The sequence below is a fragment of the Cydia strobilella genome, chromosome 17, assembly GCF_947568885.1.
Source record: "Cydia strobilella chromosome 17, ilCydStro3.1, whole genome shotgun sequence".
NCBI classification, from domain to species: domain Eukaryota; kingdom Metazoa; phylum Arthropoda; class Insecta; order Lepidoptera; family Tortricidae; genus Cydia; species Cydia strobilella.
In genome coordinates this window covers 9236976-9250977 of record NC_086057.1, presented here as the reverse complement: position 1 = coordinate 9250977, position 14002 = coordinate 9236976, and the positions used below count along the sequence as shown (strand labels likewise).

The 14002-nt window shown below is 38.0% G+C and overlaps 1 protein-coding gene across 1 annotated transcript in view; it reads left to right on the top strand.

The window, feature by feature from the left end:
• The window catches only part of LOC134748982 (tyrosine-protein phosphatase non-receptor type 9-like), a 119631-nt gene that overhangs the window by 17653 nt on the left and 87976 nt on the right, over window positions 1-14002 (top strand). Inside the window, exons 2-4 of the mRNA XM_063683855.1 lie at window positions 2010-2231; window positions 2861-2950; window positions 7639-7779. Of these exons, the coding sequence (XP_063539925.1) occupies window positions 2010-2231; window positions 2861-2950; window positions 7639-7779 (453 nt within the window). The remainder of the gene's footprint in view (window positions 1-2009; window positions 2232-2860; window positions 2951-7638; window positions 7780-14002) is intronic.

Sequence of the window (14002 nt, the reverse complement as noted above, 5' to 3'; positions counted from 1 at the left end):
CCCCGCCTACTGCAACTTGTTTGCATTCAATTTTGTTTGAACTGCCAATGTGTCCCGCCGTCCTTATCTATACGAAACCAAGTTATCTTTCACCGACATTAATACCCGTTTAGGATTCAGTCGCGCGAACGCGCGTTAAGGCTCGACTGCCAATGAAAGTGTGGCGAAATAGTGAAATCAGTTCGTATTTAGTGATAAACTATGGTTGACGATTAAACAAAGTGAGGATCTGTTTAGTCATCATGCGGCCGGCCCTGATCAAAATGGAGACGACGTTTATATTGTTCAGACTTCGACTATCTACGGTATTTCGTTTTGATTTATTATTTTGGTTTATAATTATGATTTTTTTATATTTTGATATTATATGATATGATGATACTTGAACCTAAAACATACAAGTAGATTAAATTATCACGTATCATAAATCCTAAACATACTGATTCACTCAATAATCTCAACCTAAACAGAATCTTATGGGAGTTATATAATAAATAAATAAATAAAAAAGCCTTTTATTTCTCGCAGATATAAGAAAAAGTACACTCATAGAATTAAATTTATAGTCAAAGGTGCTTCGTAAAAAGTTACAGTACATTTCTATATCTCCCTATTCTGTCATGCAAATTTTGGATAAATTCCTTAGTAGGCATTAATTAATTATTAGTTTAATACATTTAATTAAATTGAATATTTTCATGCCTTATAATTAATAGAATAATAGGGTCAACAAAATGCAGATTGATAGTTTAAATGTCAATAGTCAATAGTAATATAATAATAAAGTATAAATAGAAATGTCAAGCGAGAACCCCTCTCAGCCGAGGGTAAAGGCCTCCTCCAGAGATGACCAGCGGTCTCTATCTTTGGCTTGTGTCATCCATTGTTTGCCAGCCGTATGTGTGATGTCGTCTTCCCATCTGGCTCTTGGTTTTCCTCGTTTTCTTTTACCTAGCGGTCCTGGCCATTTAGTTAGCGCCGTTGTCCAGCGACCGTCGCTCATGCGGGCTACGTGGCCTGCCCACCGCCATTCATTCTTTTTGAGTAGGTTAGGGCGTCTATTACTCCAGATGCTTGTCTTATGTTAGAGTGCCGTATTTTTTGAATCTTTCTGATTTTCAACATGCTTCTCTCCATACCTCGTTGGCAGGAGGTTATTTTATTTTTTGTTTGATTCGTGAATTTCCACGTCTGGCAGGCATAGGTGAGTGATGGCAATAGGCAGGAATCCATGACTTTCCTCTTAATCTTTATAGTTATCTGGCTTTTGAAAATTTCCTTTAGGCTCCAATACTTTCTCCATGTTCCTTTTACTCTTCTGTCAATTTCCATCTCGTTGTTTTCTTTTTCGAAAGAGATTAGTTTGCCTAAGTATGTATATATATGACTCGACATATTCTAGTGGTACGTCTTCGATGATTATTGGCTTCTTTGATGAGTTTGTCATAATTTTTGTTTTACTAAAATTCATTTCTAGGCCCACTTGCCTACTTGATTTTTGTAGTGTTTATCATATACTCCAGATTTACACTGTGTTGCAAGACTAGGTCGTCAGCAAACCTCAGGTGGCTGATGCGTTTTCCGTTGATGTTCAAGCCAGCTTTTTTCCAGTTTAATTTGCTTATAGCCATTTCCAGCACGGCTATGAATGGGAGTTATATATATATATCTTATAGACTAATAAGGTACGATACTAATACATGACCAACGGATTAGGATATGTAATGGTAGAGTTGTACTGAACTGTCAAAACTGTTATATAAAACCCGCACGCCAGCTTTCGTGGATCGACCTATAACAGTAACAGTTCAATTTCTTTAATTTCGCAATTTATACTCTATTCGATTCCCTCATCATCACATCCTTTAAACGTCCCACTCTCCCACTACATGACTGAGGAGGCACTAGTTCTTGGGAGGCCAAATCTTAGCGGAAACAGGCTAGTCGGGCTAGTCCCCTTTTAGTTGTCTGTATACTTACTCAATGTTTTTTTTTTAAATTATTTTCAGGCGACGAAAGCATTCCTTGATGCTCTGAGCGAGTCTGGCGCGGCGTGCGTGTCGCGCGCGACCGCCATCAAGTTTCTACTTGCACGCAAGTTCGATGTTGCGCGCGCACATGAGCTGTGGAGGCAGCATGGCGCCACGAGGCGGCGCGAGGGGCTCAACAAGTTCGAGCCGTTTGAAGATCCGCTCAAGAGTGAATTGGAGACGGGGAAGTTTACTATACTGGTGAGCGTTTCAGACTTTTAACTATCTACACTGTTAAACCCCACATTCATCGTGTTCCTGTTCGTGCGCAAGTTTGATGTCGCTCAGTTCCACGAGCTGCAGGCAGCATGGCGCCATGAGGCGGCAAAAGGGTCTTAACAAGTTTGAACCGCTTGAAGACCCTTGAGCGAATTGTATACAGGGAAGTTTACTATTTTGGTGAGTATTTTAGTAGTCCACTGCCAAACTGTACAATCATTCAATCATCACGTTTGTGTATGTGTAACAAATCATCAAGTGAGCTGTAGGTGTGGAGGCAACATGGAACTATCAGGCGAAGTGGCGTGAAGCTGAAGGAGTCAACACGGGCTAGCATCATACTCCATTAGTAAGAGTCTTAGCCATGCATCTGTGACAATAATGTAACATATCTACTACGAGTGATTACTGAGGTGGCAGACGAAACGCCGCGAGCCACGCGACGGTCTTACAAATTTCGAACTACACTCTGAAGTAGTCACGTGTCTGGCAAGACCCTAACACTATAGAGACCTGGCTATTCAGCGACGGCCTTATTTATTCGCGTATTTACGCTAACAAAAAATTCTGCTTGTACATTCTAATAAGGTCGTACTTTGTTTGATTCGCAGCCAACCCGCGACGCGACGGGCGCAGCCATCGCAGTGTTCACGGCCAACAAGCACTTCCCCGCGCAGACCACGCACCAGATTACTTTACAGGTACTCCCGAACATATCACAATCCGAAGCCGTACGATACTAGGATAGATCTTCTTCTTCTTCTTCTTCTTTTCCTGTTACCCCCTGCTGGGGTGTAGGGCCCGAATCTTGTCTTTCCATTGACTACGGTCTTGGGCAGCTTGGGTAACCTCCTCCCACCCCATCCCCAATACACCCAGTTCTTGCTCCACAGAACGACGCCAAGTGGATTTAGGGCGACCATGTTTCCGCTTGCCGGGCATCTTCCAGGTCAGGGCCACTTTGGATAGGTGGGTGTCAGGTTTCCTGAGGATATGTCCAATCCAATGCCATTTCCGCGTCTGTATCTCCCTGTGCACGGGTGTTTGTCCGGATAGATCTAAATAAAAAAAAATCGGCCAAGTGCGAGGCGACACACACATTTTACCACTTTGGAAGTGTCTCTCACGCAAACTATTCAGTTTAGAAAAAAATGATATTAGAAACCTCAATATCATTTTTGAAGACCTATCCATAGATACCCCACACATATGGGTTTGATGAAAAAAAAATTTTTTTTTCGAGTTTCAGTTCCAAGTATGGGGAACCCCCGAAATTTATTGTTTTTTTTTATATTTTTCTGTGAAAATCTTATTGCGGTTCACAGAATACATCTACTTACCAAGTTTCAACAGTATAGTTCTTATAGTTTCAGAGAAAAGTGGCTGTGACATACGGACTGACAGACAGACAGACAGACATGACGAATCTATAAGGGTTCCGTTTTTTGCCATTTGGCTACGGAACCCTAAAAAAGACCTCCAGCCTCCATCGAGCGAGAGTAGTGCTTCTCCGAAATAAAAAAAAGGATGATTTTGAAGTATGTTTGTGCTTGACAGATGTTTCTGACGTGCTCTGACTGTGTATATTTCGTTCCTATACAAAAAATACCGGTATCCGAGCCCTGGTTTACATTTGTACTTGTACTGTTAATTAATGAACGCAGTTAAAACGCGGGCTGCAATAAATACGAGTATAACACGAGACGGGTCATCGCTTCCCGCACCCGCACTTGATAAGCTTCATGCTTTATTATCCCATTAGCCACATGCACGAATGCATACAACACATTTAAGCTCATGACATGTAACCGTGCATTGTAAATGAATACTTAGGCAATACAAATTGACCTATATAGTCCTCCCATAAACCCAGAAAGGCTTGTTCTGTGGGTACGCCATCTGTCAAACCCAAGAATGTCGTGCACATCTCTGGCATAAGCTAGCAAATATAAATAGTAGTTTATAAGCGTTCTTGGCGTCATGGCCACGACTTCTTACGACGCCTTCAAGGGTTCTTGGCGTACAAGGGGTTAAAAAATTCTATCACGATTTTCACTATTGATTTTTTGTTTGAAGTTGTAGTAATAGTATTGTTGCCAGTAGAGGCTGATTGTTACTCTGTCATATTACTAAAGTAAGGACGCTAAGCACATTGTGCAACGTGGGGGGTAAGTGAAATATTGTACGAGAGTATATAACAATATTCTTACCCCGCAGTTACACACAATGTTTTCATTTTCATTTCATTTCATTTATTCGTTGCAACCATGGTATTACAGATGTTCTTAAAATAAAGTGAGTACAATCATGGACCCTACTAGGGCGTAGCAACATTTTATATCTACTTATTTCTAAGGTAGTCTTATAAAATAAATCTATAAACAATAATATCAAATAGAATAGATAATTAAAATCAAATATTTATAGTATTACAATAATTAAAATCATATATTGTCTATGTAAGTAGTTATATTATTATATCACTATAACATTTATCATGCTCCATTTTTATTAAGTACATTATTATTATTATTTTTTGTCTAATTATTCATAAATTCTTGTAGGGTGTATGGGCATTCAGTTAGAAGGTAGCTCTTGAGCTTGTTTACAAAATTATAATATTTGGTTTCGTTTCTTATAAACTGAGGGACGTGGTTATAAATTCGAATGGACATTGAGTAAGGGCCTTTACTGAACATTTGGAGGTTAGCTTGATTTGCTTGCACAAGTTTATTTCGATTACGTAAGTTATGTAGTTGTGGTTTAGGGTTTTGGATTTTAAATAAGTCTTCGTATTCTCGCACAAATTTACAAGTTTCCAAGATGTATAAGGATGTGAGGGTGAGTATTTTTAATTTCGCGTAATGTGGTCTGCAACTTTCTTCAGTTGTTATCTTGGCTAGAACTCGTATGCATCTTTTTTGTAGTAAAAATAGGTCACTAACGTTTACACTATTTCCCCACAAAATTATGCCATATTGGAGCCATGACTGGGCAAAAGCATGGTACGCAGATACAGCAGTTTTTAGATTGATGCTTAATAATATTTGCTTGAGCGCATACGCAAAACTTGATACTTTGGCCGAGATTTTATCAATGTGGGCTTTCCAGTTAAGGTTTTCATCGATGCTTAAGCCGAGTAGTGGGCAGGTGCTGGTGAGTTCAAGATTTTGTGATTGGTATGAATAATTAATTTGTAACGCTAATCTTTGGCGTTTTTCATCACACTTGCGAGAAAGAAGTAAATTTTCAGCGAAATCATTATTAAATACGATGACATTTCATATATTCGTCCGCCATTTTGAAATTTCTTGGCAGTTTAGGCATCGAAGGCACACAGACCCATCGGCATTCAGCGACAATTGAAAATTGTATAAAAATATTTGAAACATTAAAAAATTAATATTTTAAAGCATATACAATAAAATATTGTATAAATTATAAACTGTAATAGATGTCATATATTAAAGAAAAACCGCCGTGCCGTGGCGAGGTGGCCTAGAGGTTCATGGCGTTAGCCGCGATAGCTAAAGACGCCGGTACGAATCCGGCCTTCACCACTGGAGGGCTTCATCACTTTTTCTTTAATATATGACATCTATTACAGTTTATTTTTTATATAAAGTAGTGTGACTACTTAAAAAACACAAATCAAAATATTTAATAAAATAATTTGATTTGTTTCCAAAATTGTTAATAATTTATAAATTCAGTATTTTCAAAGTAAAACTCATTTATACCTACTTGGTTCATATGAATAGGGGATATTACTGCAATGTTCTGCCACCAGAGTGCGGGACTAGCCTTTTTAGTAAACCATAGAGTAACTTATACATACTGTACCTTTAACAGGTTTTTTGACAAGTTTTCAGTGATAATAAAATATGATGACATTGATGCATCAAGGCGGTTTGCTTACAGAGGATCTACCGGGAAACGCGAATCCGAAAATTCGCTATCTGCCTCTTTCTCGGTCGAATATGCAAGAGATGTTAGATATAGAAATTTTCTTGTTTCACGATAGACCCTCAGATAGTGGTAGTGGCACCGTGGCGCCTCCTACGCAGAGTTTCGCGTAATATTCCCTATTAGTGACACAACAAAAAAAAAGCTACGAGTGAGGTATAGCTTTTTTTTCGGAATTCATAACTCCCGCGGGAACAATATAGGCCTTTGTCCTTCAGTACACCTGCATGAAATAAGATCTTTTTCTAGCAAGTGTGATAAAATATAATTTTTAATACAATTGCTCAAAAAGTGCTACTTTTCGTGGATGTTTAGCGTGCGGAAAGTTGGTTTTCGCGAACTAGTGCATTTTACTTTTCCAATTTTTTTAAATTTTTACTTGTTCCAATTCATGACTGTTAATTGATGAGTGTTAATATTAGTTTCCTTTAAACGTCGTAATCAACATAAAAACCTACTGTTAATGTAAGAATACGAAAAATATGCATATTTCATATTTTATTACTTATCTCTTCATCATTATAAGTATTATAACACGTTTATTTTTTAATGTTGAAAAACCGTTCTTAATAAGTTGTCTGAATGGAACGGAACGCCTGTCAAATAAGAGGCGTTTTTTCTTACTGCAAGAATGTTGTAAGTTTCCAAAGACAACATTCGATATTGTTTTTATAAATATACGATACACAAATAATCGTAAATAACGACATTTAGGTAATAATAGTACAATGTTTTATATTTACAATTGTTTCTGTCTTAGATGTTGGTTCAATAATAATAACAAAATTCATTCTAGTCGAATAAAAGCTAAAAAACACTTCTTCATAATGTCAATGTCAATGATGTCACAGAATTAATAATATAAAAGTTTCGAATTCCTTATTTGTTGATTTCTTATTTTTTCGCAACTGTATTAAAAAACGTCATTCGATACACGTGCGGAAATGTCATTCTTCACTCGTCCCGAGTATATCTCGGTACTTGTGAAGTAATGTAGTACTTTCCGCACTAGCATCGAAATGTACTATTTCATCACACTCGCTCAGTAAATGTGGAATTGCACGCATAGAATTGCAACTATAGAAAAAGCGTTTTCCTTAGGGAGTTATGAAGTTTCTAGTATTGTAATTAACAGTTTTTTGTCTTTATTCTTAATTTTTGTATCGCAAGTGTAATGAAAAACATTGTGTGTAACTCGGGGCGTAATAATATTGCAAACTAGAGTCTATAAATCGCTCCGGCAAGCCGTCGCGATTAAACTATACTCTCGTTTGCAATAGTTAACTTACGCCCTATGTTGCACAATGTACTAATAATTATGCGCGTGCGATAAAGATAGGAGCAGGAGGGGGAGTCAATGTAGGAAATAGTTCGTAGTACGCTAACCACCTTAGTTGAGATGTTATGTATCTGTTGGTCCCAGGGCGTGGTGTACCAGCTGGACGTGGCGCTGCAGAGCGCGGAGACGCAGCGCGCGGGGCTGGTGTTCATCTACGACATGACCGACTCCAAGTACACCAACTTCGACTACGACCTGTCGCAGAAGATCCTCACCATGCTTAAGGTCAGTCACATTACTAATGGAATAGGGACATGTTTCTACAGTAGTGATTTTGAACTTTGTTTAAAAGTGATAGGGTTCAATTTTGTGTAATTTCTTCCATATGCTTATGCCTTTAAACGAGCAATTCTTGTATATATATCGGGGATCTCGGAAACAGCTCTAACGATTTCGATAAAATTTGCTATTGGTATGGGGGTTTTCGGGGTCGAAAAATCGATTTAGGTCTTATCTCTGGGAAAACGCGCATTTTAGAGTATTTATATGTCCCCCAGATAATATTTTTTTAACAGTCTAATTTGCCTGCCAATTTTTCTTGTATGGCCGCTATTAGAGGTTATGACGATTCATTATAAGTGCACGCCACGTAACTGTTATGACATACATATAACGTATAACTGTGTACACTCAGCGTCAAATACTTTGTAGCAACCAAAGTTAATACTTAAGGTTATTAGCATTACCCCAGCCTTTTGGGTAAAGCCCGAAAATTAAAACAACTTTTAATCTTGATTCGGCCTTTTCCCCTTATACATCTTGGGAGAGTAATGTCAGAAATGATGATGCAACACCTAACATTACCCAGCCAGTGTTGAGTAGACCTAGGTGTGTACGAGTAAACGCCGAATACAGATTAATGATGTTTAAATTTTCGGACTTTTATCCAAAGGCTCGGGTAATACTAGTTATACCAGGGTAAACTTGAGTTTAATTGAGTCGCTTAACTTCAAACTCGGATAAATGCATTCGACCCTCTTAAGAAATATCCACCCTATCACCTTTCCCTAATGCCAAAATCGCAAAATCTGACACTTGGATTTATCCGAGTTTAAAGTGAAGCGACTCAATTAACCTTCTAACATCACCCGTAACATATATGTGTTGCTTAACTTCAAACTCGGGTAAATCCATTCGACCCTCAGCAAATATCTACCCTATTACCTTTTCTTAATACCAAATTCGCATAATCTGACAGATGGATTTACCCGAGTTTGGAGTTAAGCGATATTACGAACGAAAACCTATATCAACCGTCAAATTATCCCCTTCCCGTAAAATAACAATAATAACATTAACACATTCGCGGACGCGGATGCTATAGCATTCGCGTAGTCTTTTGTTTGGCCTCACTTACCGTCCACGAACGTGTTAAGCATGCTGCATCGTTAACTGGCTCACTTGCCTATGCGTTTACTTTTTATTAGCACCTATCGGGTGTTTGTATGTCTATAATAAAATCGTGCAATTGAAATTTGACCTACATCACTGAAATTAAGCATAAGCAAAATTTTGGACGTATATCACGTATACTTTAGTATAAGTATATTACGTAAATAAAACAAATTGTATAATTTCAGCTCGGACCTCCGCCTGTTCCCTGAAGACCGCTCCCTGTTTATATCCTGATCTCCTCGAAATGTGTACATTTCCGCAAGACCTTATGGAACCCTTCCACTGTGAACCTGTTCATTCCTTTATTGCACCTTGAAATGCAAGCTGGACTGTCAATATAAAAAGGTTAACTTAATTTAAACAGTAGTTTTTTTTAATACTAAGTTGGTGGCAAACAAGCATACGACCCGCCTGATGTTAAGCAGTCTCCGTAGCCTATGTACGCCTGCAACTCCAAAAGAGTTACATGCGCGTTGCCGACCCTAACACTGCACCCTCGTTGAACTCTCTGGCAACCTTACTCACCGGCAGGAACACAACACTACATTTACATTTTAATTTGTATACTTTTTCAAATGTGCCACAATGTAGGTAATCACTGGTACTCTAAGATTGGTGCTGCCATTGGCACCTAATTGTGAAGGAAAGTAACCGCTGCTGCCTTAAATAAGGGTGAAGGTGCCAACCATTAGTGAATGCCTACAATAGGGTAGTTTACCCGCCATATTAATTCAGTGGTGTTACTTTACCAAGTGAGGATCGTAAGAACTAAACAGTGCTAATATAATGGTTGTGGTTATCATCGTGACAACGTAATACTAATAATGACAGGACTTGTCTATTTCAATAGTGCAGTGTTAAAAGGTGACTTACGTGGATAACCATAGACTAATCAGACGCTTACGGAATGCATAATGTTGAAAACGATGTATTCAGGTTGGCGTAAACATTTTCAATGTTTCCCGTATCAGCCACATAATATACTGCCATAAAGTCGCTGCTCGTATACACGTGTCTTACAAAATTACTTCCCAAGTACATAAATAACTAATTACCAGGCGAAAGTTCCTGCAGTAACCTGCTGAATGTTCCAATCTCATTCCCCACGCATGTCCCCGAACATTAGTTAACTAAAGTGCCAATAAAACGTGTTTGTTGTAACAAGTGGCTCGTAAATATCGTGGTTGGCCTATACAGATATTAGGTCAGATTTGGGTCAGATATTTGTCTTTTCTGTTGGCGACAAGTCAAGGACAAGGCAATATTAGGTTAGGGTAGCAGAATTAGTAACACAGACCAGACGTAGAGTACCTCCATAAAAACCAAAAAATAAGGCCCAGTGTCCATATCGTTCGCTAACGAGACGCGTTTATTTTTCGTAATAGCGCCATCTGCCGTGTATCCGTCAAGCTACGCAATCGGGAGGTAGCTCCGTTTCAACCAGAAATAGGCTCTCGCTAGATGGCACGGTCACACGACCGTGCCATCTAGCGAGAACCTATTTCTGTAGGGTGACATGTAATTAGTTAACCCCTAAAGCCCCTAATATTGCATGGAGATTGCATTATCGAAATTCTGTTAAAAAAACCTTTCTAACGTTTGAAAACGTGGCGGTGATTGATTGGTTTAAACGAGGCTGAACAGATGGCCAAGGTCTTGTTTCTAGATGGGCCATTGGGTATACAGGTACAGTGTCTAAAATGTCATTGTTTATGGTTGATCTCTTTTGCAAATGGGTATCACTTTTTTGCTTATTTAACTAATAGTATTTATTTCCGAGTCCCGCGTCCGCGATATCGTATCGGCGAATTAGGCTCAAACATGTCTTTTGGTGGGGGGATTATTAAAAAAAAAACACTGTATGACGGATAGCGTAAACCATAAAATTAAAGACAACAAATTCATTTAGAGCCGTTTTTTTCAAGCGCTCTGAATTATAATTTTTTAAGTCATTGACAGATTTTAACCTCCTTTCTTGTTCATTTCTTGCCTACTAGATAGACTCAATCACCGGCCATTTTTATTCGATTTTCCAATTTGCCTTTTTTAACGCAAATAACACCTAAATAGGCGTACTTGGTGGTTGTGTCCGATGCGCCAAGACACAGCATATACGGGTGAAGCCGTCCGGTCCATAGTAGCCTTCAAGCTTTCAATACAAGTAAGATTTATATTGGATCGGCAGTGTCCAAAATATTGGCGTCATGTTATATTTACGACGAATATGACGAATGGCGGTGAAATGGATAAACTTCGGCGGAGATATCATGTGGAGCTCGATGTAAATCTTGCTTAGAGATAAAATGAGAAAAACGATGGTTTTGCAGTATATCATGCCATCCTTTGAGAGATCGAAACTTTATCCAGTAATGCTATATAAACACTAAGTACTAACGTAGAAGTTATTGCACAGGGATGCCGAAATTATGGTATTATGATGGTAAACCATACTAAGCCATTTTATATCGAAATTATAAATTATAATTTCGATATGAAATGGCGTAGTATTATAATAATACCTAGAGTTACTGACTGGTATGGAGGCTTGATAAATTATGACACGTATAACATCCCTACTTTTACCTATCCGATATTTGTGGCACTTTGATAGTTAAGAGATGGGCCGAATACGGAGTTTGCGGAGAATATGGAGAGAATATTTTTATTTATTTATTTAATCTTTATTGCACAAAAGAAAATACAAATGTACAAAAGGCGGACTTAATGCTACAACGCATTCTCTACCAGTCAACCTTCGGGCAAAGCAGATAATTTGTAGGCGGTGCAACATCACGTTGTAATTACAAAAACAAAGTAGGTATTTTACACAACTCATACAACTAAACAAATACATACTTACTTACTTAATGGCGCAGCGACCCAAAATGAGTCTTGGCCTCCGACACGAGTGTACGCAAGTCGTCTCGATCCTGTGCCATCTCCCGCCAGTTATCGGCATGGAGATCGCTCAAATCTACTCCAACAGCATCGCCCCAGCGATACCTGGGACGTCCGATCGGCCTCCGCCCCACCTAACGTCCCAAATATGCCCTTTTAACGCCGCGAAATACAAGTAATATAAATAATACATAGGTATAATACATACATATATAATTTAAAAAAATATATGTATACATATATATATATATATATATCCTTATTAATATAATTTTCTATTTGTGTGTGCTAACGAATAAATTATTTCTATTCTATTCTATTATATATATATATAATCATATAAAGATACATATACATACACATACATAAGAAATCAGATGAAACTAACAAAATAGAGACGCTAAGAATTTGCCATTCTGCCAGCAAAGTACTCACTTAAAGCTTTTTTAAAAGCAAATCTATTTGGAGACTGTTTAATTTTAACAGGGAGACTGTTCCAAAGGCGAGCTACCTGAATGGAGAATGAATTGGACATGTAACCTGTTCGGTGAGATTTTAAAGATAAAGAAAGGTTGCCAGTAGAGCGAAGTTGACGGACACGAGAAACAACATAGTAGTTGAAGAAAGCTTTTAAATATTCGGGGGATCGAGGATCATTAATGACAGAAAAAAGGCTGCAAAGCATGCGAATGTTGCGACGAACTCGTATAGGAAACCATCCAAGTTTAGAGCGGAAAAAAGAAACATGGTCGTATTTACGGAGACAGAAAATAAACCGAATGCAATTATTTAGTAAGCGATCTAATTTGTTCAAGAGCTCTTCATTTAAGTCCGTATAACACACATCCCCGTAGTCAATTATGGGCAAAATTAATGTCCGTGCTAATAATATTTTGGTTTTAACGGGTAAAAACTGTTTGAGTCTGTTAAGGGCGTGTAAAGAACCAGTAACTTTACGGCTTATTTCAGTCTTCCAACTCAGGGTGCTGTCTATATAGAAGATTCGGTAAGATCTGAACCGAATATTCGGTTCAGATCTTACCGAAACCAATATTCGGCCGAATTATTTCGTTGATCTGAATCATTCTTACAAAGTATAGGTATATTACCAACGGAATACCTGCTATATGTTAATGATATGTGCAACATAATAACTGAGGGCTCTGTCTATCAGTTCGCGGACGACACATGCATTATCACAGCCGACCGTGACATAGCTGCCGCAGAACGCATAATGCAATCCAACTTTAACACCCTCTGCAAATGGGCGCACGATGTCGGTTTAGTAATTAACGCCCAAAAGACCAAGATAATGCATATTCGTTCAGCTCACAATAAAACTACTCATAATATTACTGTATTTGCACACCAACATAGCTGCCTGCACCAGCATAATATCACAACGTGTAACTGTGAAAAAATTGAAGTGGTCACAGAGCACATGTACCTTGGGTTAATAATCGACCACAGATTCAACTGGGGACCGCACATTAATTATGTGTGCGATAAGTTGAGAGCCATCCTAAGTAAAATGTCAACATTAAGATATAAGTTACCGTACAAAACCCTACGTATGTTGTACTTAGCCCTTGCTGACTCTGTGATCGGTTACGCTCTGAGTACTTATGGTAAAACCTATAAAACATATATAGAAAAAATATATAACTTACAAATAAGATTATTGAAGACACTTGTACCTAAGCATATCAAAAAGAAGTACGAAACAGACTATTCCCAACTTTTCAAATACTGTAATTTACTCCCAGTTCAAAATATGTGTAAACTAGCCATACTAACAGAAGAATATCACCATGTTACTAAACTAAAAGAACACAAAAGATGTACAAAACTAAGAAGTCTACAGAACCAAAACAAATATTGTATACCCAAATATAACAACATATATGGAACTAGACTGTACACATACAGTATATATTACCTAAAATATTGAATGATCTGCCAGAAGTTGTTTGTGCTAAATATTTAAATGGTAAACATATAAAAAAAGTCGTTAAAATGCACTTATTAAAAACTAACGACACAAGCTATGTATACTAAGAATCATATTTATGATGATATAGGATATATGATAAGATATAGGATATAATATTGTTTTTCTCTATGTTATTCTCGAACTCCCCATCGGCACACAAAC